This window comes from Leuresthes tenuis, unplaced genomic scaffold (genome assembly GCF_036924035.1).
Source record: "Leuresthes tenuis unplaced genomic scaffold, fLeuTen1.0.hap1 SCAF_17, whole genome shotgun sequence".
Lineage (NCBI taxonomy): Eukaryota > Metazoa > Chordata > Actinopteri > Atheriniformes > Atherinopsidae > Leuresthes > Leuresthes tenuis.
Window position 1 is genome coordinate 849,521 of NW_027325371.1, and position 26,331 is coordinate 875,851.

At 42.3% G+C, this 26,331-nt stretch overlaps 1 protein-coding gene across 1 annotated transcript in view; it reads right to left on the minus strand.

The window, feature by feature from the left end:
- LOC140272708 (syntaxin-1B) overlaps positions 1–26,331 on the minus strand; it is a 69,626-nt gene that overhangs the window by 33,157 nt on the left and 10,138 nt on the right. Inside the window, exon 2 of the mRNA XM_072368113.1 lies at positions 1,330–1,404. Coding sequence (XP_072224214.1) covers positions 1,330–1,404 — 75 coding nt within the window. The remainder of the gene's footprint in view (positions 1–1,329; positions 1,405–26,331) is intronic.

A 26,331-nucleotide genomic window follows, 5' to 3' on the forward strand; every position in this document is an offset into this window, starting at 1 on the left:
TAAAACTCCTTCTTCCTGCTCCTGGGAGCGTATATCAGGGCGTCTGGAGTGTAAAACTCCTTCTTCCTGTTCCTGGGAGCATATATCAGGGCGTCTGAAGTGTAAAACTCCTTCTTCCTGTTCCTGGGAGCATATATCAGGGCGTCTGAAGTGTAAAACTCCTTCTTCCTGTTCCTGGGAGCATATATCAGGGCGTCTGAAGTCACCAGCAGGTGTAAAACTCCCCAAAAACACAACTCTGTTATTTATTTAGTTCCCTTTGTGTGAAAGTTCCTCATTTAACGAGCCGTTCTGATTTTCATTCCTAAAGTACGTCACTCCTTAAGTTGTCTCCGCCTCCTCTGCTAAGCCCCGCCCCCTCACATCCACCCTGCTGGACGGATGAAGCCAGCTTCTGGTGGAAATGTTCTGCTGTCAGCTGCACTGAGGAGCATGCATCTTCCATCCAGCAGCAGCCTCAGAGGATATAAGAGCCCAGTGGATAAACTATATCTGAGGCTAATGTTCCAGCAGAGTTAGCTAAAGACTGTGAATGTGCAGCAAACACTTTTCATCCCACTGTTTTAACAACTTGGTCCAGTTCAACGCTGGACTGAAGGAACTGAGCCACAAAGAGGATCAGTTCCAGCTCTCAGAGCCTGAACTTCAGAGCAGGGAAATGGAAGCATCTGAGAAATAACTCCTCATGGTTTATTTACTGATTTATTTCTTCCTTTAGCAGCAGCTAACGCTAACAGCTTAGCTAATGAAATAACTCCTCATGGTTTATTTACTGATTTATTTCCTCCTTTAGCAGCAGCTAACGCTAACAGCTTAGCTAATGAAATAACTCCTCATGGTTTATTTACTGATTTATTTCTTCCTTTAGCAGCAGCTAACGCTAACAGCTTAGATAATGAAATAACTCCTCATGGTTTATTTACTGATTTATTTCCTCCTTTAGCAGCAGCTAACGCTAACAGCTTAGCTAATGAAATAACTCCTCATGGTTTATTTACTGATTTATTTCCTCCTTTAGCAGCAGCTAACGCTAACAGCTTAGCTAATGAAATAACTCCTCATGGTTTATTTACTGATTTATTTCTTCCTTTAGCAGCAGCTAACGCTAACAGCTTAGCTAATGAAGGTGACGTACACCAACTTCTAAGGAGTTACTGCTGCTCCTTTCTGAAAGATGAACATTATTGTTCCCACATTACTTTGTTAGCTGAAGCTAACGCTAACAGCTTAGCTAATGCTCTGCAGCGCTGAGGTCTGACTCTGATTGGCTGGTTCTGGGGGCCCTTTGGGGCCCCTCAGGAGGTTAACATGCGTGTTGTGACGTCTCACCTGTTCGAAGAACTCGTCCATGAAGTGGTCCCTGTCGACCTGCACCACCTCCTCATCGTCATCGCTGTCCTTAGCCTGCGGGCAGAAGGGAGGAAGATGAGTCTCTGATCTGATCACAAATTCACATCCACACCAGCTCCAAGAGAAACACACGACTGACGGATCAGTTTTCAAACCACAGACCTCTGAAAACCTCTCGTCTGCATGTTAAAACAAAGGGGAAAGGGAACCTAGCATCACCCACACAGAAGCCTGACAATCCCATCAGTTCTGCCCAGAGGACAGAACTTTCCTGGAAGAACATCATCCCTTCATTCTTCTTCTTATTGTTTGTATTTGCACAGTTTCTGTAACGGTTCCACCGCTGACTTCAGTTCATCTGAAACCAAATGAAACTCAGCGGACTACATTACCCACAAGCCTCTGTGTTTCTTGACTTAATGGATTTAAAGATGTAGATGTGTGGCATCTTTCTGTTGTGTCTGCAGTTTGCTTCATCAACTGAAACTAAGTGACGGGTTTCTGCTCAGACCTGTGCGTCAACACGAGTGCAAACGGCGCCGAGGATCATGGGAAACCCGTCTGCTCTCAGCTGATAAGCTCGATCAGCTGCTGCCATCACCAGGAAAAGCTCTTTGTGTGCGTCACACCTGTCAGGGCGCCATTATCTGCTGGGAGGCCATAAAGGTTTCAGCACCTCGGCAGAGAAGCAGGGCATGATGGGAAAAAGGATGTCAGCTTCTCTGGGGATCATCATTTAGACAGCAGCAGGACCCGTTTGGACCTCTGAATTCTGAAAATTCTGTTAAAATATCCAACTGGTGATGAAGCACAAGATCTATGAAGTTTAAATCTGACTTACAAGGGTCTAACCGGGTCTAACCGGGTCTAACTGGATCTAACCGGGTCTAACCGGGTCTAACTGGATCTAACCGGGTCTAACCGGGTCTAACTGGGTCTTCCTGGATCTAACCGGGTCTAATCGGGTCTACCTGGGTCTGACTGGGTTTAACCGGGTCTAACTGGGTCTAACTGGGTCTAACCAGGTCTGACCGGGTCTAACCGGGCCTAACCGAGCCTAACTGGGTTTAACTGGGTTTAACCAGGTCTTTAACCGGGTCTAACCGGGTCTAACCGGGCCTAACTGGGTCTAACTGGGTTTAACCAGGTCTTTAACCGGGTCTAACCGGGTTTAACCGGGCCTAACTGGGTCTAACTGGGTCTAACCGGGTCTAACTGGGTCTAACCAGGTCTAACCGGGTCTAACCGGGCCTAACCGAGCCTAACTGGGTTTAACTGGGTTTAACCGGGTCTTTAACCGGGTTTAACCGGGCCTAACTGGGTCTAACTGGGTCTAACCGGGTCTAACTGGGTCTAACCAGGTCTAACCGGGTCTAACCGGGCCTAACCGAGCCTAACTGGGTTTAACTGGGTTTAACCAGGTCTTTAACCGGGTCTAACCGGGCCTAACTGGGTCTAACTGGGTTTAACCGGGTCTTTAACTGGGTCTAACTGGGTTTAACCGGGTCTAACTGGGTCTAACCGGGCCTAACTGGGTCTAACTGGGTTTAACCGGATCTTTAACTGGGTCTAACTGGGTTTAACCGGGTCTTTAACCGGGTCTAACTGGGTCTAACTGGGTTTAACTGGGTCTAACTGGGTCTTCCTGGATCTAACCGGGTCTAATCGGGTCTAACTGGGTCTGACTGGGTCTAACCGGGTCTGACTGGGTCTAACCGGGTCTAACTTGGTCTAACCGGGTCTAACCGGGCCTAACCGAGCCTAACTGGGTTTAACTGGGTTTAACCAGGTCTTTAACCGGGTCTAACCGGGTCTAACCGGGCCTAACTGGGTCTAACTGGGTTTAACCGGGTCTTTAACTGGGTCTAACTGGGTCTAACTGGGTTTAACTGGGTCTAACTGGGTCTTCCTGGATCTAACCGGGTCTAATCGGGTCTAACTGGGTCTGACTGGGTCTAACCGGGTTTAACCAGGTCTTTAACCGGGTCTAACCTGGTTTAACCGGGTCTAACCGGGCCTAACTGGGTCTAACTGGGTTTAACCGGGTCTTTAACCGGGTCTAACTGGGTCTAACTGGGTTTAACTGGGTCTAACTGGGTCTTCCTGGATCTAACCGGGTCTAATCGGGTCTAACTGGGTCTGACTGGGTTTAACCGGGTCTAACTGGGTCTAACTTGGTCTGACTGGGTTTAACCGGGTTTAACCGGGTTTAACTCGGACCTAAAATGAGCTTCAAGGCTTTTAAATGAGACTTTCTTCAGTTTAAATCGGTAAAGTCGTTTTTAAACGGGCCGTCTAACCGGGTCTAACCGGGTCTGGACCTGAGCGGAACCTCTCTGCTCCTTCAGGTTTAAATGATTTGGACAAAGTGTGGCTCCCAGGGGCCCCACCGGGTCCAACCGGATCTGAGGGTCCCTCTGGGTCCCGGATGCTTGTAATTCTCTTCGGTCGCAGTTAATCACTTTAAAACCGAGCAGAACCGAACAGGACAAAGATTTACAGGATCTGAGCGGCTCTGAGAAGGTTCTGACCGGGTCGAACCATGAATCCAACACGGTTTGAATCAGGTTTGTTCACTTTTCAGCATTTTCAGCACAAAAAGAAGCAGATTTGATGTTAATTTCAGGGTTTTTGGAGTGAAATCTCAGTAAAAAAGTGACCTAATTGCCTGTGAAGTGCAGTGAAAGAAGGCTTCGAGTCGTCCATCACGCAGATGGTTGCTTTTCACCAACGCTGGCGGCGAAAACGCAGCACACGCCTGAAACTGGGTCAGTCTTCACTTCACGGCGAGAAAAATAAAACCCCCACAGGAGGAAACCGAAGCAGCTCGTTCAGCAGGTTTTTCCTCTGATGGCGAAGCTTCAGCTGCGATTATTTTCACTCAGATTGGGTTTCAGGGCCCGGCGCTGCAGCCTGTCAGCCAGCACCGCTGTGTGTTTGTCTGACTCAGACACGGTCCCTGAAGGCATCACGGCCCCCCCCCGCCACACAGTTTGTTTTTCCTCTGGATGTGACAGCAGAGGACTGAATAACCTTCAGAACCGGACACACCCAGGAGATAGACAGAGCCCGAACTGACATCCCCTCTGACATCAAATTAAACAAAACATGTCACTTTAAAAGATTAGATTCATCAAAACGACTCAGAAATATGATAAAATCAAACTAAATATATTAATTACATAAAAAAGGAACTAAACAAACTTTATTTTAATCAAAGTCACGTCTGAAGAAGATTTTCTCATTAAATTCAGACTTCATTCAAAAAGCTGAATGTTTACAAACAAACAAACAAAACTTCGTCAGGTGACAACCTCAGCAGCCAATCAGCATCCACTCTGCCTAACCTCAGCAGCCAATCAGCATCCACTCTGCCTAACCTCAGCAGCCAATCAGCATCCACTCTGCCTAACCTCAGCAGCCAATCAGCATCCACTCTGCCTAACCTCAGCAGCCAATCAGCATCCACTCTGCCTAACCTCAGCAGCCAATCAGCATCCACCCTGCCTAACCTCAGTTCCAGAACCAGGACCTCAGGACCGTGGTTGCTGGGAATGCACTGCTCCTCCAGGAAATAGACACATCCAGCACCAACAGTCCTGTCCAACAGGACTCAGACATGACTCAGAACCCGGCTGACTCAGACGTGACCACAAAGGGATTAATAACAGGGGCCTCCAGGGGCCTCCAGGGGCCTCCAGGGGCCCGAAGGGTCAGGAGCTTAAAGTGACTGATTAACCTATGAGAAACACACAATTTACACCAACCAAAAAGCTCCCGAGGCTATGGAGCCATGTCAGGGCCATAATGTTCCCTAAGGCAAGCCGCGGCAGCCAGTCTGCTCCTTCTAGATGTTCTTTCCACCTGCTATAAAGGAAGCAGTCATTAAAATGTTTATTTTATTACGTTTTGTACGTTTCACCCGAATTTACCAAGAAGTTATTATTGCAACGAGCTTCGTCTGTTGGCTGAAGTCTGACCGGTATCGTTGTAAAGCTCTGAGTCTGCTGCTGAGAGTTATGATGTCATGATGTCATGATAAATAACCCTTAAATAAATAAATAAAAAAATAAAAAACAAATAATAAATAACGCTTTCTTTCTATCAGCAACCAGTCGAATGTCTAAAGGCGGATTTATAGCTAATGATGAAATCTACATTAATAATATTCTATTATTCTGTATTATCACTGAGGGCCTGAACATTTATTCTGTTTTTGAGCAACTGTTTCCAATACTATTTAAATCTTTAAATGCTGTTTTTCAGCATTAATATCTCAGCCTCTGTAGCAGCGACTCACACCAAACTTTCCAGTTCTACACTCAGCCGTATTCTGAAGGTATTTACCGAAGGGTTTCTGAATAAACCATTCCTGGCCTGATTTATGGGACATTATGATAAAAATATGGGGAAAATCTATGTTTTTAAGTCTATTGACGGTATATATTTTTTTCTTAGGTAATGAAAGCAGATGTCCTGAAATGTTTTTATAATTTTCTTTTTATCTTGTGTGTAAACAAAATGAAAAAAGAATTTTGCACCTGTTTTTTTCACATGTTCACATCTATCAACCGGAAATATATGCAAATGTGCGCATATTTAATGAGATAACGCCTCATTTGCATAATTAGAACATAGAAATTTAAAAAACACATTTTTTTCATACTGGTGTAAGTAATCAGCTGAGGAAGTTTTATGGTGAAATCTATTATTTTAAAATGTTACCCGCTTTTACATAAAATTTGCTTTGAATCTAAGTTTCATTAATTTTTTTCAAATAAATTTTCAGTGAATTAATTTTTTCCATTTTAAGATTTAACACATTTTTATTCAGTTTCAGACATTTTGTTTTTAGTTCAAAACTCAGATTCAATTTTTGAATAATTCTCTGTTCTGGCGTGGGGGGCGGGGCTTCAGATGAGGGGGTGTGTCTGTCACGTTGCCTTCAGGAAACGTTGGAACTTGTTTTTCACCTCTTATTCACGGTATTTACCAGCTGAAACTGATCAGTTTTCTCAGCCACGCCCTCACAACATGGCGTCTTTAACACCTGTGTTTAACTCGGCGAGTTCTCACCTGGATACTTCTGTTTCTGGGTCTTTGTGACATCAAAGCACTTTTCAGGTAAAACGTCCACATCACAAAATATCTGAAAATGATTTTCTGAACAATTTTTTTATTTTCAAATTTTACGTTCGAAAGAGTTTTCTTTTTCGAATGAACAAACATTATGACCCTGAAATGGCTCCGTACATTTCCAGCCTCCAGCGTTTAGGACGAACCCAAAAGCCAAAGTCAAACAAGCTGCAGCGGCGACACTTTCAGTTTGAAACGTGACGTTTAAAAGTCAAACAGCAGAAAGTGGGTGAGTTCAGCTCTGCATAACGAGGAGGGCCCTGACTAATATCTGGATACGCTTACATAACAGCAGAGGCTGCCGGTTTCCCTTCATCCAACCATCTGAGGTGACTGAGGAGGAGGAGGAGGAGGAGGAGGAGGAGGAGGAGGAGGAGGAGGAAGGAGAGGAGGCTGTGCAACGACTCTCCTTCACAGCAGAGCTTCTACTTTTTGTCTCTTCTGAAAATCAAACCTTTGAATAGATCCTAAAAACGTGGCTGAATGACACAAAGGCAGCAAGAAAAGAGTAAATCTCTGCTTAACGACCGAAACAGTTTATGGTGTGAATGAATTCCACCACAGCGAGGGTGAGGCTGAGGGTGAGGGTGAGGGTGAGGCTGAGGGTGAGGGTGAGGGTGAGGCTGAGGGGGGAGGAAGAGGAGGGTGAGGGGGGGGCTGAGGGTGAGGCTGAGGGTGAGGGGGGAGGAAGAGGAGGGTGAGGGGGGGGCTGAGGGTGAGGGGGGAGGAAGAGGAGGGTGAGGGTGAGGGTGAGGGGGGAGGAAGAGGAGGCTGAGGGGGGAGGAAGAGGAGGCTGAGGGGGGAGGAAGAGGAGGGTGAGGGTGAGGGTGAGGGGGGAGGAAGAGGAGGCTGAGGGGGGAGGAAGAGGAGGGTGAGGGGGGAGGAAGAGGAGACGCTGACGAATCTTCAGCTCTTGATGTTGTGTTAATGAAGCAAATGTGTTTACGACCAAATTAATCTGATTAAAGTGATTAAATCTGAGTTTCCCCCAGCAGAGAAATGTGAAGAGAGAGGTGTGGGGGGGGGGGGGGGGGGTTACAGGACGGGGGAGGATGGGGGAGGACAGGGTGAGTTACAGGATGGGGGAGAGTTACAGGACGGGGGTGTTTTTATGATACATTTTAAGAACACGGATTCCTTCACTTTCTTTCATTCCTCCCCCCTCCTCCCCCCCTCCTCCCCCCTCCTTTCATGCAGACTGTAATCTGGACGCTGACCTCAGGTGTCGGTGTGTTTGTTTGTGTTTTCCTGCATGAACACACAAACTGTATCCGTGTGCGAGCAGAAAACCACGCCAGTAGCCGATTTACCCACAATCCCTTGGGATCTCTGGCTCTACCCAGAGTCCATCTGTGCTCTGAGTGACCGGCCGCTGAGCGCTGACTTCACCTTCAGACGTCTGATTTTAAAAAGCCAAGAGCTTTAATTACCGTTTCCTCCTCAGCAGAGCGCTTGATCTAAGCCCCGCCCCCTCTGCTAAGCCCCGCCCCCTCACCTCCACCCTGCTGGACGGATGAAGCCAGCTTCTGGTGGAAATGTTCTGCTGTCAGCTGCACTGAGGAGCATGCATCTTCCATCCAGCAGCAGCCTCAGAGGATATAAGAGCCCAGTGGATAAACTATATCTGAGGCTAATGTTCCAGCAGAGTTAGCTAAAGACTGTGAATGTGCAGCAGACACTTTTCATCCCACTGTTTTAACAACTTGGTCCAGTTCAACGCTGGACTGAAGGAACTGAGCCACAAAGAGGATCAGTTCCAACTCTCAGAGCCTGAACTTCAGAGCAGGGAAATGGAAGCATCTGAGAAATAACTCCTCATGGTTTATTTACTGATTTATTTCCTCCTTTAGCAGCAGCTAACGCTAACAGCTTAGCTAATGAAATAACTCCTCATGGTTTATTTACTGATTTATTTCTTCCTTTAGCAGAAGCTAACGCTAACAGCTTAGCTAATGAAATAACTCCTCATGGTTTATTTACTGATTTATTTCTTCCTTTAGCAGCAGCTAACGCTAACAGCTTAGCTAATGAAATAACTCCTCATGGTTTATTTACTGATTTATTTCTTCCTTTAGCAGCAGCTAACGCTAACAGCTTAGCTAATGAAATAACTCCTCATGGTTTATTTACTGATTTATTTCTTCCTTTAGCAGAAGCTAACGCTAACAGCTTAGCTAATGAAATAACTCCTCATGGTTTATTTACTGATTTATTTCTTCCTTTAGCAGAAGCTAACGCTAACAGCTTAGCTAATGAAATAACTCCTCATGGTTTATTTACTGATTTATTTCTTCCTTTAGCAGCAGCTAACGCTAACAGCTTAGCTAATGAAATAACTCCTCATGGTTTATTTACTGATTTATTTCTTCCTTTAGCAGCAGCTAACGCTAACAGCTTAGCTAATGAAATAACTCCTCATGGTTTATTTACTGATTTATTTCTTCCTTTAGCAGAAGCTAACGCTAACAGCTTAGCTAATGAAATAACTCCTCATGGTTTATTTACTGATTTATTTCTTCCTTTAGCAGCAGCTAACGCTAACAGCTTAGCTAATGAAATAACTCCTCATGGTTTATTTACTGATTTATTTCTTCCTTTAGCAGCAGCTAACGCTAACAGCTTAGCTAATGAAATAACTCCTCATGGTTTATTTACTGATTTATTTCTTCCTTTAGCAGCAGCTAACGCTAGCAGCTTAGCTAATGAAGATAACGTACACCAACTTCTAAGGAGTTACTGCTGCTCCTTTCTGAAAGATGAACATTATTGTTCCCACATTACTTTGTTAGCTGAAGCTAACGCTAACAGCTTAGCTAATGAAGATGACGTACACCAACTTCTAAGGAGTTACTGCTGTTCCTTTCTGAAAGATGAACATTATTGTTCCCACATTACTTTGTTAGCTGAAGCTTTCTAGCTGAACGGTTCCGTTCTGTAACTCAGACAACCTGCAGCTGTGTTTAAGGTGTGTTTCCAACACAACACCGGTCCTCTCCTCACTCTCGCTGTGCTAACGTTACATTATCGGCATGTTTCTGATAAAGATGGAGGTCTCCAGGTACAACTGTTTAATGAGGTTAATATATCCAAAATGTTTAAACGAAGTAATTAACGGTTCACATGCATTACTACGAGTTACGCTGTGCACATCTCCGGCTTGGTCCATTACTGCTGATGAGAAAGCATTGTTTGCTAGCATCTGCTGCTAACTTACAGCTAACTGCCAACTTACAGCTAACTGTTAACATACAGCTAACAGCTAACTTACAGCTAACTGCCAACTTACAGCTAACTGTTAACATACAGCTAACAGCTAACTTACAGCTAACTGCCAACTTACAGCTAACTGTTAACATACAGCTAACAGCTAACTTACAGCTAACTGCCAACTTACAGCTAACTGTTAACATACAGCTAACAGCTAACTTACAGCTAACTGCTAACTCACAGCTAACTGCTAACTCACAGCTAACTGCTAACTCACAGCTAACTGCCAACTTACAGCTAACTGTTAACATACAGCTAACAGCTAACTTACAGCTAACAGCTAACTTACAGCTAACTGCTAACTCACAGCTAACTGCTAACTCACAGCTAACTGCCAACTCACAGCTAACTGCCAACTTACAGCTAACTGTTAACATACAGCTAACAGCTAACTTACAGCTAACAGCTAACTTACAGCTAACTGCTAACTCACAGCTAACTGCTAACTCACAGCTAACTGCCAACTTACAGTTAACTGCTAACTTACAGCTACCTGCTAACTTTCAGCTAACTGCTAACTCACAGCTACCTGCTAGCTTACAGCTAACTGCTAACCTGTTTCCCTCTGGGATCAGTAACTATCTGTATCTACAGAGCTGGAGTGTTTCTGACTGCAGGAACAGCTTCATTCTGTCTGTGTTTCTGCATTAAATCACAGCAGCTGTCCAGATGTTGATGAGGTAACGCAGGTAAACACACCTGAACTCTTGTGTCTATTGCGTCAAACTGTTCAAACATGTCACTTTTAACCCTTCGAAGTCACACAGAAATAATTCTTATATTAATTGATGTTGTTTTATTGTGTAAAAGACATCTTCTGTGAATGCAGTGAGTTTTCAGATTTACCGAGCTTATTTTTAGTCCCAAAGGCAGCACGCACTGCCTTCTCAGACGGTTCAATGGTTGGTTTCAAAGTGAATTCACCCATCGGTGGGCTCTCATTCTCTGAAGCAATGAGTTTCATCCCCACGGACTAAACCTGGGACACGTTCATGGTCTGTAAAAAACTCGCTCACTTTGCACAATTACAAGCAAATGATCAGTCTGGAGAAAAATAAAACAGTTTCTGCTCTTTTTTATTTGCAGATATTCCAGGAAGGTTTATATGAGGAAACAAAAAGACCAGAGAATCACAACAAGGCCAGAAACACATCAAGAAAACATAATTATGCAAAGACATGAAGTAGAGAAAGAAAAGAATGACCCAGAGACACAAAAAGACACAAAACGACCACGAAAAAAGAAAATTATGCACAAAAAACAGATGAATTAACACTGAAACTACTGCAGAGAGCCTCAAAATTAACATTAAAACCTGCAAAGGCACAAACAAAGTACCAAAAACACCAAAAACAGAAAGACAACAAGCAAAAAAGGAAAAAATGTTCAAATAAAACAACTAAACTGACATAAAAAACTGAAGAAGGAAAAAATAATCTTTAAAACATGAAAAAAAGAAAGAAAACACAAAGATCAGTGAAAGAGGCTCAAACATTTAGAGAAGTTCATGTTCAGAAAACACACAGTTTTCAGATTTACTGATGCACCTGAAGGCAGCACGACGCCTGCTGATGGAACCGAAGAACCTCGGTTCTGTTTGTTAATTATCGAAGCTCTGATGTCATCAGGTGGGTCGATGACATCACACCGAGTGTCTGCTCCTGCACTTTGGTGTCTATAAATAAACTGGCGCTCTGCTGAGGAGACGCCAGCGGGACGAACGGGAAGAACAAAGAAGAAGAAGAAGAAGAAGGAGAAGGAGTTCTTATGGGGCTAATGGACTGAGGCAGGAGGGGGAGGAAGGTGTGTTTTTCTGATTTAATGGAGCTCAGCACAGCCTCCTCTCCTCAGAAGCACAGAGGCATTCTGGGTACTCGAGCAGTTTTCCCAGGATGCAACAGAATCGATGGATAATCCTCCTTCAGTCGGGAGGCGGCTGGCAGGCGGCCACGGACTGTCTCTGATCTGATTGGCTGATTCTACCTGCTTTCACACAGGATTCGCTGTGATGACCTCACGTTAGCTTTGATGACCTCACGTTAGCTGTGATGACCTCACGTTAGCTGTGATGACCTCACGTTAGCTGTGATGACCTCACGTTAGCTGTGATGACCTCACGTTAGCTGTGATGACCTCACGTTAGCTTTGATGACCTCACGTTAGCTGTGATGACCTCACGTTAGCTTTGATGACCTCACGTTAGCTTTGATGACCTCACGTTAGCTTTGATGACCTCACGTTAGCTGTGATGACCTCACGTTAGCTTTGATGACCTCACGTTAGCTTTGATGACCTCACGTTAGCTTTGATGACCTCACTTTAGCTTTGATGACCTCACGTTAGCTGTGATGACCTCACGTTAGCTTTGATGACCTCACGTTAGCTGTGATGACCTCACGTTAGCTTTGATGACCTCACGTTAGCTTTGATGACCTCACGTTAGCTGTGATGACCTCACGTTAGCTTTGATCTGTTTTCCTCAGCGATGCAACAGCCCGACTCAGCAGTTTTCATTCTGTCAGTGAGGCGTCTGATTACCGCCCGAAAGCATCTGAGCTGATTTTCCTCTTCATCAAACCGCTTTTGAATGAAATTCTTTGCATGTTTCAGTAAAACATAAAACAGTTTTACTGATTCAAAGAAAAGAATCAGAAGAAGAACATAGAAGATATTATGCTGTTTCACTTCTATAGTTTAATATATGAGGACATAATAAGGTCATCTGTTTATGGAGCAAAAACTGAGATAAGTGAGTTAAAAACTAAGTGAACCCTTCCCCAGGAACTAAGAGGCTAAGAAGCAGCCAGCAGCTGCTGATCAATGCTCTGATTAACTGATCAATGCTCTGATTAACTGATCAATGCTCCGATTAACTGATCAATGCTCCGATTAACTGATCAATGCTCTGATTAACTGATCGATGCTCTGATTAACTGATCAATGCTCCGATTAACTGATCGATGCTCTGATTAACTGATCAATGCTCTGATTAACTGATCAATGCTCTGATTAACTGATCGATGCTCTGATTAACTGATCAATGCTCTGATTAACTGATCAATGCTCCGATTAACTGATCAATGCTCTGATTAACTGATCAATGCTCTGATTATTGATCAGAATGTGCAGAATGTGTGAAAAGCTATTCAGTCATGGGGTGTACTTAGTTTTTCACACAGTGCTTCTGAAATTTGGCTGTTTTTTCCAACTAATGACAGAGTGAAATATTTAAAGTGTCTGGGGTTGTGTTTACCTCATTTTAAGACCCGATAAGGACCTGATAATTCATTATTTATTCTTCTTCATGTCCTGATAAAACCTCAGAACTGAAAGAGGGTGAACTTTCTTTTTCTCGTGACTCTAAAACTAATCAGTTGCAACCAGTCAGTTGAGTTTAATCATGTCCTGATCAGTAAAAACTGAGAATTTGAAGGACAGAATTTGGCAGGACGGTTGTTCTTCACCTGTTCAGAGGCTCGATAAGCTGATATATTTATATTTATATATATATTTTGTTTGTTTGATGCAGCAGCAGCACCTGATGCACACAGTCAGGGCTTCTTCTCTGAGTATTGATTAATCAGCATTGTTGTAAATCCTCAAACAAAGTGCTGTAATCACATCACAGGCTGATTTTATCTCTGTGAACTAATTAAATCTTTTTCCACGTTGGTGAAACAACCAGAAAACTGAGACATTTAAAAGGTGAAGAAACCAAACAAAAACCTTCCTGAATGTCTCTGGAAGTCTTTAAAAAGCTGCTGAGAAGCTCATTTAAATGTCTGCTTCTGACAGCTGATCGATGTGTTGTTATCGGTTCGTTGGTAACTCACATGTGACCAAAAGCTTCTGATTAGTTCTGTTTAACCACCATCAGAACAACGTCTCCGTGTCTTAATCAGACCAGAACCTCACTGATGTTGGGTTTCTTATGAACCTGCCCAGGTGTACGCCGCCTCTCGCCCAATGACAGCTGGGCTCCAGCCCCCCCAACCCTGAGTTGATGACATGTTTGGCCGTGGGCTCCATAGATAATTGTCAATCTTTCTGGAGAAAACCTGGTCTGATGAGGAGAGACGGCATCCATCCCACTTTGGAAGGAGCGGCTCTCATTTCTAGAAATATGGACGAATTTATTAGTCATCCAAAAACATGACAACCCAGGGTTGAGACCAGGATGCAGAGTTGTAGTCTTACACACTTCTCTGCGGCTTCCCACCTGATGCTGCCCCCCCACAGACCCCATAATGACCGTCTGCTCCCACATCACCCAGATTAAATAAATCAATAAACAGAAGAGGAGAAAATCCAGAAAATCTAAAAATTAAGACAAAAACTTTAACAACAAAAACATCAAACTATTAAATGTGGTTTGCTGAATATTAGATCTCTCCTTTGGAAGTCTCTGTTAGTGAATGATTTGATCTGTGATCATCATATTGATTTATTTAGTCTTACAGAAACCTGGCTGCAGCAGGAGGATCATGTTAGCATTAATGAATCAACTCCCTCTGACTATTTAAATGTTCAATATTAAATTCATTAATATTTAATCAACTATCAACAAACCTAAATAATGACAAAGATACAAATAGTTCCAGCATAACTGTAAAAATATGATGAACAGCCCTGAAGAGACTCAAAAATAAATTATAGAGAGATGAAAACTACCAACGAGATGCCAAGAGACACAAAAAACTACCAATAGACACAAAAAACTACCAATAGACACAAAAAACTACCAAAAGACACAAAAAAACTGCCAAGAGACACAAAAAACTACCAAGAAACAGAAAACAACTACCAAGAAACAGAAAACAACTGCCAAGAGACACAAAAAAACTACCAAGAGACACAAAAAAACTACCAAAAGACACAAAAAACTGCCAACAGACACAAAAAATCTGCCAAGAGACACAAAAAAAACTACCAAGAGACACAAAAAACTACCAAAAGACACAAAAAAACTACCAAGAGACACAAAAAAACTACCAAAAGACACAAAAAACTGCCAACAGACACAAAAAATCTGCCAAGAGACACAAAAAAAACTGCCAAGAGACACAAAAAACTACCAATAGACACAAAAAACTACCAAAAGACACAAAAAAACTGCCAAGAGACACAAAAAACTACCAAGAAACAGAAAACAACTACCAAGAGACACAACAAAACTACCAAAAGACACAAAAAACTGCCAAGAGACACAAAAAAACTGCCAAGAGACACAAAAAACTACCAAGAAACAGAAAACAACTGCCAAGAGACACAAAAAAACTACCAAGAGACACAAAAAAACTACCAAAAGACACAAAAAACTGCCAAGAAACAGAAAACAACTGCCAAGAGACGCAAAAAAACTACCAAGAGACACAAAAAAACTACCAAAAGACACAAAAAACTGCCAACAGACACAAAAAATCTGCCAAGAGACACAAAAAACTACCAAAAGACACAAAAAAACTGCCAAGAGACACAAAAAAACTACCAAGAGACACAAAAAAACTACCAAAAGACACAAAAAACTGCTAAGAGACACAAAAAACTGCCAAGAGACACAAAAAAACTACCAAGAGACACAAAAACTACCAAGAGACACAAAAAAACTACCAAGAGACACAAAAAAACTACCAAGAGACACAAAAACTACCAAAAGACACAAAAAAACTGCCAAGAGACACAAAAACTACCAAGAGACACAAAAAATTGCCAAGAGACGCAAAAAAACTGCCAAGAGACACAAAAACTACCAAGAGACACAAAAAACTGCCAAGAGACACAAAAAAACTGCCAAGAGACACAAAAAACTACCAAGAGACACAAAAAACTGCCAAGAGACACAAAAAAACTGCCAAGAGACACAAAAACTACCAAGAGACACAAAAAACTGCCAAGAGACACAAAAAAACTGCCAAGAGACACAAAAAACTACCAAGAGACACAAAAAAACTACCAAGAGACACAAAAAACTGCCAAAACACACAAAAAAACTGCCAAGAGACATAAAACAACTGGCAACGTTCAGTTGTCTTGTGGATGAATTTATGAACACAAACTACCGTTAGCCGCCTTTTCACTCAGTGATGTTTGTCCTAAAATCTGTTCGTACGTCTGATTCCAAAACAAACATCTGAAACAGTCTCAGCTCGGGGTTCAGACTCTTGTCCTTCTAGTGTTGGAACAGCCTGAACTTTCAGCCTCAGTCTGCCCTCACAGCCATCATTGTTCTGGTGCTATTTTACCACTTTAGATAAATCAGAGAACATGGAAAAGCATGAAGTTCAGCCTTTAAAGGTGTTCATTTCATGCAGATGATGCTGGTGTTTGATTCGCTCACCTGCACAAACATCACACCTCACAAACCGGGTCACCTGCTTTCTGTTCTGTTCATTTCTCCGTCTTTGAGAGGATGAAGTGATGTCATCAGTACAATCATCATCATCATTATTCAGATGAACCAGTAGTTTGAATGGGAATTATTGGAGGCAGAATCTGTTCAATATGAAATGTTCAGTTTTCTGTGAATGAAGCAGGAAGTTCTGTAGGAGTCGAATGTCCTTCAGGATCAATTTCCTGTCTTCCTAAAATGTCCTGATTCCACTTCTTGTCCCCCAGAGAGTCGTCGTAGTTTACTACGAATGTTCAGTGACAGTGACCTAAATCTAGTTTTTCTCTCGTGTGACACAGATGATTCTTCAGTTGATTGTGTGTGAACAGAGAAAAAATACGTCTGAGGCACTGAAACGACCCAGAATCCTCTCTGTTGTGCAGTGTGACGTCAGAGGTGCAGTGTGATGTCAGAGGTGCAGTGTGATGTCAGAGGTGCAGTGTGATGTCACAGGTGCAGTGTGATGTCAGAGGTGCAGTGTGACATCAGAGGTGTAGTGTGATGTCAGAGGTGCAGTGTGATGTCAGAGGTGCAGTGTGTCAGAGGTGCAGTGTGATGTCAGAGGTGCAGTGTGATGTCACAGGTGCAGTGTGATGTCACAGGTGCAGTGTGATGTCACAGGTGCAGTGTCAGGTCAGAGGTGCAGTGTGATGTCAGAGGTGCAGTGTGATGTCAGAGGTGCAGTGTGATGTCAGAGGTGTAGCGTGATGTCAGAGGTGCAGTGTGACATCACAGGTGCAGTGTGACATCAGAGGTGCAGTGTCAGGTCAGAGGTGCAGTGTGATGTCAGAGGTGCAGTGTGATGTCAGAGGTGCAGTGTGATGTCAGAGGTGCAGTGTGATGTCAGAGGTGCAGTGTGATGTCAGAGGTGCAGTGTGATGTCAGAGGTGCAGCGTGATGTCACAGGTGCAGTGTGTCACAGGGTACCTCAGTGCATTCATGCAGTGATCCGTCCTGATTCCCAGATATTTCACATTCCTTCCTGCTTCTGAAACATTACCCATAATCCTCATCTCCTAAAAGGCAGAGCTTTGACTCTGAGATCGAAACACAACAAGGAGCCAAAAGTAACGTCCAAATCAGAAGTTGCTCAGGTTGCTGTAAAGCAGTCTGGGTCATATCCGGAGTTTATTTTGCATCAGAATTTCAAGCTTTGCTGGAATGTGAAGGTGAGTCGTGGAGTTTATGTGACCAGATGTATGACATCCTTGAAAAATGTGAAAAATACCATTGATGGTATTTAAGGCCCCTGAATCCAACCTGACCAACTAAAACTTTATCATGTCCACATTTAAAAACCAGAACCATCGGGTCCGGTCTGTCCAGTCTGAGAGAGAACAGTAAGAACTGAGCTTTAACATGGACATTAAACACATTTTAGCTTTGGAAACAAGTTTCTGAAGTTTTTCCAAGACAAATTCACAAGAATTCTACGTAAAGAAATCGTCCAAAATCGACCAAATCAAATCTAATCACATGAGTCCAACTTAAAAATGGAGCCATTTAAAGTTCAAAGCAGGTCATTTAAGATGAAAAAGTCTCCAGTGTCGAAAACATTACCAAGTCACGACTAAATCCACATCAACAGACCTGAGAACTTTAACCTTTGTCTTTATTCCAGACTTTTGCATGACATCAGTCACCAGATGGTTCATTCTTCTTCTGTAGCTCTAATAATGATGTTGACACGCAAACGAAACCTATTTAGTGGAAAGACTGTGGCTGAGGGATGGGAGGCAGAGAAAGTCCTTCTTTGTTCAGTTTCCAGCAACCTTCTAATGCCTTAATTCAATCCAATAACTGCTGTAATCACTTTTGCTCAGGACTATTTATGCTGCTCTCCTCCAGTGGATGTAAAGCAGCAATAACAGCTGCCTGAGTGCCGTTGAGCCAACCACTGAGAAACAGAGCAGAACTGCTCCAAAAACAACTAAACATGAGCTAAAAAGCTGAGATTACAGTCACAATAAACTTAATATTCAGACACTCTTCTCAGATGTGTGGAAACCATCTCATTGGCTGACTTACTGCAAAGTGGGCGGAGCCAAATAACCACAGAACAGCTCCGGGGTGTCATCAGAATTTAAATATAAGTGATGAATGATTGTTTTCTTTAGCTTGCTGTTGTTTTTCTCATCACCTGTTTTAACCCTTTAACGGTTTTATCTAAGATTAGTGGATGTGAACCTTCCTAAACCACCTCTAACATGTAGTTTAGGAACAGAAAACACGACTTTTTACTTTCCTATAAAAGTGACAGAAGTGTTCGTGTCTTATGAAAAAACTCAAATGTAAGCAAGCATAATGAAACAGGTTAAAAAGCACCAGAAACACAGCTAAAGCTAACAGATTCTCCTGTGAATACACCAAGTTTTCTGTGAATTCATAGAAATCTGATTAAGAAACATCGGGTGCAAAAGGAATCAGATACAATTTTCAAGAGATTTTCTGTTGAATGGCTGCTGCACAAGTTCTGGAGATAAGAGAAGTGTTTGCATGTGGCAGAGACTGACTGAGCTTTAAAAGCCAGAAAACTTCCTGGAATATGACCTGAAATCCGGATGAATTGAAGAGGAGGCGTCTAAGATTCACAGCAAGAACAAAATGGAGAACAATGACGAGGAAGTTTAAGCCATTTCTTTTCTTGATAGTCATGGGAAAAGTGAGATCAATGGTAGATAAATTTCACCTGAGTTACCTGCTGACGCTGTGTGTGACATCATCAGCTGAGTTGTTGCTAAGCTACAGAAACAGCAGCCCAACCCACTGATGGAGACCTCTGAAGGTTTCTATCTTCCTCTCTGCTGCACTTCAGCTTTCTACATGTTTGTCATTAAATTAATTTATATTATACTGGATTTTTATTCTGATAAGTATAATATAATCTTTGATAATAATCAATAAATCATACAATTTCCCTTCTGGAATTATCAGTATTATTGAATTGAATTGAATGAGTCTAATAATTTCTTTATTTGAATTTCCCCCACTGGGGGATGAATGAAGTATTTTTCTATTTCTGTTCTTTTCTAACAGTTTTTAACAATTATCTAACCAAGATATTAATAACACCAACCCATGTTATTTCCATAAATGTTTTGTTGCTTAGCTTTCTTCCAACAATACATTCAATATAAGAGAATCCCAGTATTTTTAGTCCTTTATATCACAGTAAAAATCCATCTGCTGGTTCCTGTTTGACTTCCTTCTTTACTTTGATCAACAGTCTGACTCACATCTGTCAGTGAAATGCAGCCTCGTTGGTGTCTTTGACCACGGCTCTGATCATGTGACCAAAGTCATCCCTCTCAGCCTCTCTGTGGGATGGTAAATCCTTATCAGTAAATCAGACAGTAGATGCTGTTGTTGGACAATAGCAGCAGAGAAATGACAGGATCCCGACACTGATCTTGACAATGCATGGTTAGACATCCCTCAGTGAGTAATTGAATGGTCTGATCAACACACAGCGTGTCATTGGAAAGCTCAGCAGTACTTCGACAAAGGAAAACCTGCATAGAAATCTTTTCTGTGTAGTTCTAAGAGACATGGGATCAGAGTTTTGTTTGGTTTATTGAACTGCCATTTCTCTGCCAAACAAACCAGGCTGAGCAATGTTTTCTGCCTCATTTGTCGAGACGATGATGCACCTGAAACCTTCTCTAATCACTTTTGTAGGTTTTTCTATTTATTTGAAGCTTTGATTGGGCCTGATTTTACCTGATTGGACCTGATTGGACCTGATTTTATCTGATTGGACCTGATTTTTACCTGATTGGACCTGATTTTACCTGATTGGACCTGATTTTACCTGATTTCACCTGATTGGACCTGATTTTTACCTGATTGGACCTGATTTTACCTGATTGGACCTGATTTTACCTGATTTCACCTGATTTTACCTGATTGGACCTGATTTTACCTGATTGCACCTGATTTTACCTGATTGGACCTGATTGGACTTGATTTTACCTGATTGGACCTGATTTTACCTGATTGGACCTGATTTTTACCTGATTTCACCTGATTTTACCTGATTTTACCTTTGGACCTGATTGGACCTAATTTTACCTGATTGGACCTGATTTTACCTACCCAATGTGCACTTAGGTGCTGGTGTTAAGTTTTGCTTCATGATGTTAGCAAAAAATAAAAGTAAAACAGTTTGCTTGAATTCTAAATTTTAACGGCGCTCATGTGGATTGGTGGGCGGGGCCTGATCAGACCACTAAAGCTGACCAATAGGAGCAGAGTATGTTTTTCGTGGGGAAGTCAGCCTTCAACAAGCATTATTTTACAGTAACATATGGGAGAAATTATCAATATGTTTGCTGTTTAATGAAACAAGAGTACACTGAAAACTTAAAAAATGAATCAATTGACAGTGAAACAGACTTCATTTGAAGGCTTATGATTCGAAAAATAGAAAATTGATGTTGCCTGAAGTTTCAGTTACTACAAGAACAAAGAAAAAGTGACAATAAAACAACAAATAATTCAATTAATGTTGATGTAAAAATCCCTTCTTTCTGTTCCTGGGAGCATATATTAAAGTACTGAAAACAGACTTTTAACTAATAGCTGCTAAACAGGACTGAGACAGAGAGCCGCTGTGCTTTAAATATAGATAAACTGAATTTAATATGTCCAATTCAAAATCCATGACTGCAAGATGAAGCTTCAACATTCTGACAACATAAAAAAATATGCTGTTCAATCCTCAGCTGAGACAAAGTGTTTCTCATCCTGTGACATCAGCATGACATCACTGTCTCGCCTGTTTCCCGTCAGTCTGTTACCACGCAGAGTCGGAGGCAAGAACATGACCGTGATTATTGATAACAAGTGGCTCTCTGATTGGCTGAGTGGATGAGTTAATGTTTAGATGGAGAAAACAAACGCACCTCACAGGAAAAGAGCAAGAGGAGGAGGAGGAATATATATTTGCGGTTGTTCTGCTCGCTGAGCTGTTGAGGGGGAGGGGTACATCTATAATTCATGACCACACACACATACAACACACATGAAGGAGGCCAGGGACAACTGCAAAGCAATTAAATGGACGTTCTGCCATTAATCACATGACTATCCGACTGACCAATCAGCTCAGGACTGTCAGCAGATACTGCACAGAGGAGAACGTGCCTCTCTTCTGATATCACAATGAGGACCCTTTATAGGAACTGATTACTTGGGCTGTAGTAAACGATTATTTAGGTAATCGAGTATTTGATGATGGTGTGCTTGTGTTAACAGGATAGTTCTGGTGACATTTCAATAGAAATCATCCACCATTTTTCCAACACTATAAACACAAATTGCTTCAGCTTCCTTCTGTCCTCTGTTAGCTTCCTTTAATTCTCTACTAGCTTCCTTCTGTTCTCTGCTAGCTTCCTTCAGTTTTCTGCTAGCTTCCTTCTGTTCTCTACTAGCTTCCTTCTGTTCTCTGCTAGCTTCCTTCTGTTCTCTGCTAGCTTCCTTCTGTTCTCTACTAGCTTCCTTCTGTTCTCTGCTAGCTATCCTCTATTCTCTACTAGCTTCCTTCTGTTCTCTGCTAGCTTCCTCCTGTTCTCTGCTAGCTTCCTTCTGTTCTCTGCTAGCTTCGTTCTGTTCTCTACTAGCTTCCTTCTGTTCTCTGCTAGCTTCCTCCTGTTCTCTGCTAGCTTCCTTCTGTTCTCTGCTAGCTTCCTTCTGTTCTCTACTAGCTTCCTTCTGTTCTCTGCTAGCTCCCCTCTGTTCTCTGCTAGCTTCCTTCTGTTCTCTGCTAGCTTCCTTCTGTTCTCCGCTAGCTTCCTTCTGTTCTCTGCTAGCTTCCTTCTGTTCTCTGCTAGCTTCCTTCTGTTCTCTGCTAGCTTCCTTCTGTTCTCTGCTAGCTTCCTTCTGTTCTCTCCGAGCTTCCTTCTGTTCTCTGCTAGCTTCCTTCTGTTCTCCGCTAGCTTCCTTCTGTTCTCTGCTAGCTTCCTTCTGTTCTCTGCTAGCTTCCTTCTGTTCTCTCCTAGCTTCCTTCTGTTCTCTCCTAGCTTCCTTCTGTTCTCTGCTAGCTCCCCTCTGTTCTCTGCTAGCTTCCCTCTGTTCTCTGCTAGCTCCCCTCTGTTCTCTGCTAGCGTCCTTCTCAACGAATAAGCCGACTTGAGAAAACCTGAGAGGTTTTTTCTTGATGCACTTGTTCTATCTGCGCTGCATAGTTAGAGCTAAAAACTTAGCAAAAATAGGGACTTTTTTAAGTTTAAAAGCTGGATGTGAATTTAAAATTTTTATTGAAATCTTAAGCGAAAAACAGACACAATTGTGTGTTTATTTGAATAAAAAAATCAGACCATAATCAAATCTGAATCAAATATGTTTCACTGAGAGCTCGAGAGCTGAAAAGCATCAAGTGAGTCAGAGTTTAACAGCCACAGAAATGCCACAAACCGACTAAAGAAGAAGAAGTGCGCTGTAGAAAACAGACCATGAAGAAGCAACAGCAGCTGGAGAACAATGGAGATCAGTAGAGAAACGTGATAGTAACACAGTGGTATAAAAGTGACCTCCTGTGTGCCAGCAGTGTTTGATTTGCCCTTGACTTGGCTGGCAGATGGCCGAAGGCACACTGATGAGCTAGCTATCATTAGCATCAAGCCTGTAGCTGAAAATATTTCCAGTGGGAACACTTGGCAATATTCCTACTGCTGAGGTAATTTCTGTCCTGACACGTGCACGTTTATTCCATATTTGGTTTTACTATTTGTTGCTGCTTTGTGTCTATTTGTTGCTTCTTTGTGTCTCTTGGTTGTGTCTTTGTGTCTATTTGTTGTTGCTTTGTGTCTATTTGTTGCTTCTTTGTGTCTCTTGGTTGTGTCTTTGTGTCTATTTGTTGCTGCTTTGTGTCTCTTGGTTGTGTCTTTGTGTCTATTTGTTGCTGCTTTGTGTCTCTTGGTTGTGTCTTTGTGTCTATTTGTTGCTGCTTTGTGTCTATTTGTTGTTGCTTTGTGTCTATTTGTTGCTGCTTTGTGTCTCTTGGTTGCTGCTTTGTGTCTCTTGGTTGTGTCTTTGTGTCTCTTGGTTGCTGCTTTTTGTCTCTTGGTTGCTGCTTTGTGTCTCTTTGTTGCTGCTTTGTGTCTCTTGGTTGCTGCTTTGTGTCTCTTGGTTGCTGCTTTTTGTCTCTTGGTTGTGTCTTTGTGTCTCTTTGTTGCTGCTTTTTGTCTCTTGGTTGCTGCTTTGTGTCTCTTGGTTGTGTCTTTGTGTCTCTTTGTTGCTGCTTTGTGTCTCTTGGTTGCTGCTTTTTGTCTCTTGGTTGTGTCTTTGTGTCTCTTGGTTGCTGCTTTTTGTCTCTTGGTTGTTGCTTTTTGTCTCTTGGTTGTGTCTTTGTGTCTCTTGGTTGTTTCTTTGTGTCTCTTGGTTGCTGCTTTGTGTCTCTTGGTTGGTTCTTTGTGTCTCTTGGTTGTGTCTTTGCAAATCATGACATTTTCATGTTAACGTGGCCAAAAACTACACGATTTTTCAAGCAATTTCACAGTTTTCGACAGTTTCCAGAGGAATGAAATTGCGTTCCTGGAATCTTGTTCGTTTGGTGTAAATTAGTCATAAACCTCAATCCGACTGTTTTTATTTCTCACGTCAGGATCAAACGCGTTGAATATCATCAAAAGTCTTTAATGTGGTTTTATGTAGATTATGTCGTTCAGTGACTCGTTCTGCATTTCCAATCAACACGTGCGCTGTTATCACTTCCAAACAGGAAGTAGGGGAAGCTGTGGCTGAGAGTAACCATGGTGATGAGGCGTTCGGTTCAGTTGGACCGAGCAAAAGGAGGAGCAGCTAACTCCATTATGGATGCAGCACGAATATCTCTACGATGTTTCATCTGCAGTTAAAAATGCAGCTGTGGCTAAAAGCTGCTTTTCGGTCGACTTCATTGTTGTTAGGAATTTCCACCAGATGCATGATGGGAAATAATCTCAGAAAAATGTAGTTGTGGTCGTATATAATGGTCTGAGAGTTAAAACTCAGTGACGTCTTTAGATGTGAGCGGAGTTCGCCTGTTAAAGGTCTGTTTCAGGTTTTTTCAGTACAAAATGTTCTTTCGCATTCTCATCTATGTCACTTTTTATGTAAATTATTCTTTTTAAAACAAGTGGAAGTTTAATTTGAAGCATGTAACAGCAGGAAGTCTAAATTTGAAAGTCTGCCCACTGCCATGAAGGTGCCCTTACCTAACTCAGGACTGCAGGTGTGCTCTTTGAGCAAATACAGTCAAACAAACACAGCCCCACCCACATGGTGCAGCCAGGAGGACAAAACACACACACATATTTGTTTTAGTGTCTTTGTGAGGACCCCCATTATGCACGTCATGTGTTTCCTGCAGCGCCTCCCCTCCCCCAGCACTGAAACAAGTTAAAGGCGCTCAAACAGCCTTCAAACCAGTTTTACGCAGACTGATGGTAACAGGAGCTTGAAATCTTTTGATTACACAGAAATACCAAAAAAAAAAACACACAGAAACTGTCAAATCTGTTAACTACAGACAGCAAAATAATTTGGAGATGGAAAAATTGGGAAAAAATAGTCAAATATTTGCTCCTGCACCAACTGAAAATAAATGAGAGGATTTAATGTAATGGTTCTGACGGATGTGAGTGTACATCCTGGCATTGTGGGGACATGTTCAAACAGAACCGTTATGGGGACATGTTTAAAAAGAACCGTTATGGGGACATGTGTAAAAAGAACCGTTATGGGGACATGTGTAAAAAGAACCGTTATGGGGACATGTGTAAAAAGAACCGTTATGGGGACATGTGTAAAAAGAACCGTTATGGGGACATGTTTAAAAAGAACCGTTATGGGGACATGTGTAAAAAGAACCGTTATGGGGACATGTTCAAAAAGAACCGTTGTGGGGACATGTTCAAACAGAACCGTTATGGGGACATGTGTAAAAAGAACCGTTATGGGGACATGTGTAAAAAGAACCGTTATGGGGACATGTTCAAAAAGAACCGTTATGGGGACATGTTCAAACAGAACCGTTATGGGGACATGTGTAAAATGAACCGTTATGGAGACATGTATAAAAAGAACCATTGTGGGGACATGTGTAAAATGAACCGTTATGGGGACATGTTCAAATAGAACCGTTATGGGGACATGTCTAAATAGAACCGTTATGGGGACATGTTCAAATAGAACCGTTATGGGGACATGTGTAAAAAGAACCGTTATGGGGACATGTTCAAACAGAACCGTTATGGGGACATGTGTAAAATGAACCGTTATGGAGACATGTATAAAAAGAACCATTGTGGGGACATGTGTAAAATGAACCGTTATGGGGACATGTTCAAATAGAACCGTTATGGGGACATGTCTAAATAGAACCGTTATGGGGACATGTTCAAATAGAACCGTTATGGGGACATGTGTAAAAAGAACCGTTATGGGGACATGTGTAAAAAGAACCGTTATGGGGACATGTGTAAAAAGAACCATTGTGGGGACATGTGTAAAATGAACCGTTATGGGGACATGTTCAAATAGAACCGTTATGGGGACATGTCTAAATAGAACCGTTATGGGGACATGTTCAAATAGAACCGTTATGGGGACATGTGTAAAAAGAACCGTTATGGGGACATGTTCAAATAGAACCGTTATGGGGACATGTTCAAACAGAACCGTTATGGGGACATGTGTAAAATGAACCGTTATGGAGACATGTATAAAAAGAACCGTTATGGGGACATGTGCAAAAAGAACCGTTATGGGGACATGTGTAAAAAGAACCGTTATGGGGTCATGTGTAAAATGAACCGTTATGGGGACATGTTCAAATAGAACCGTTATGGGGACATGTGTAAAAAGAACCGTTATGGGGACATGTTCAAACAGAACCGTTATGGGGACATGTGTAAAAAGAACCGTTATGGGGTCATGTGTAAAATGAACCGTTATGGGGACATGTTCAAATAGAACCGTTATGGGGACATGTGTAAAAAGAACCGTTATGGGGTCATGTGTAAAATGAACCGTTATGGGGACATGTTCAAATAGAACCGTTATGGGGACATGTTCAAACAGAACCGTTATGGGGACATGTGTAAAATGAACCGTTATGGAGACATGTGTAAAAAGAACCGTTATGGGGACATGTGTAAAATGAACCGTTATGGGGACATGTGTAAAAAGAACCGTTATGGGGACATGTG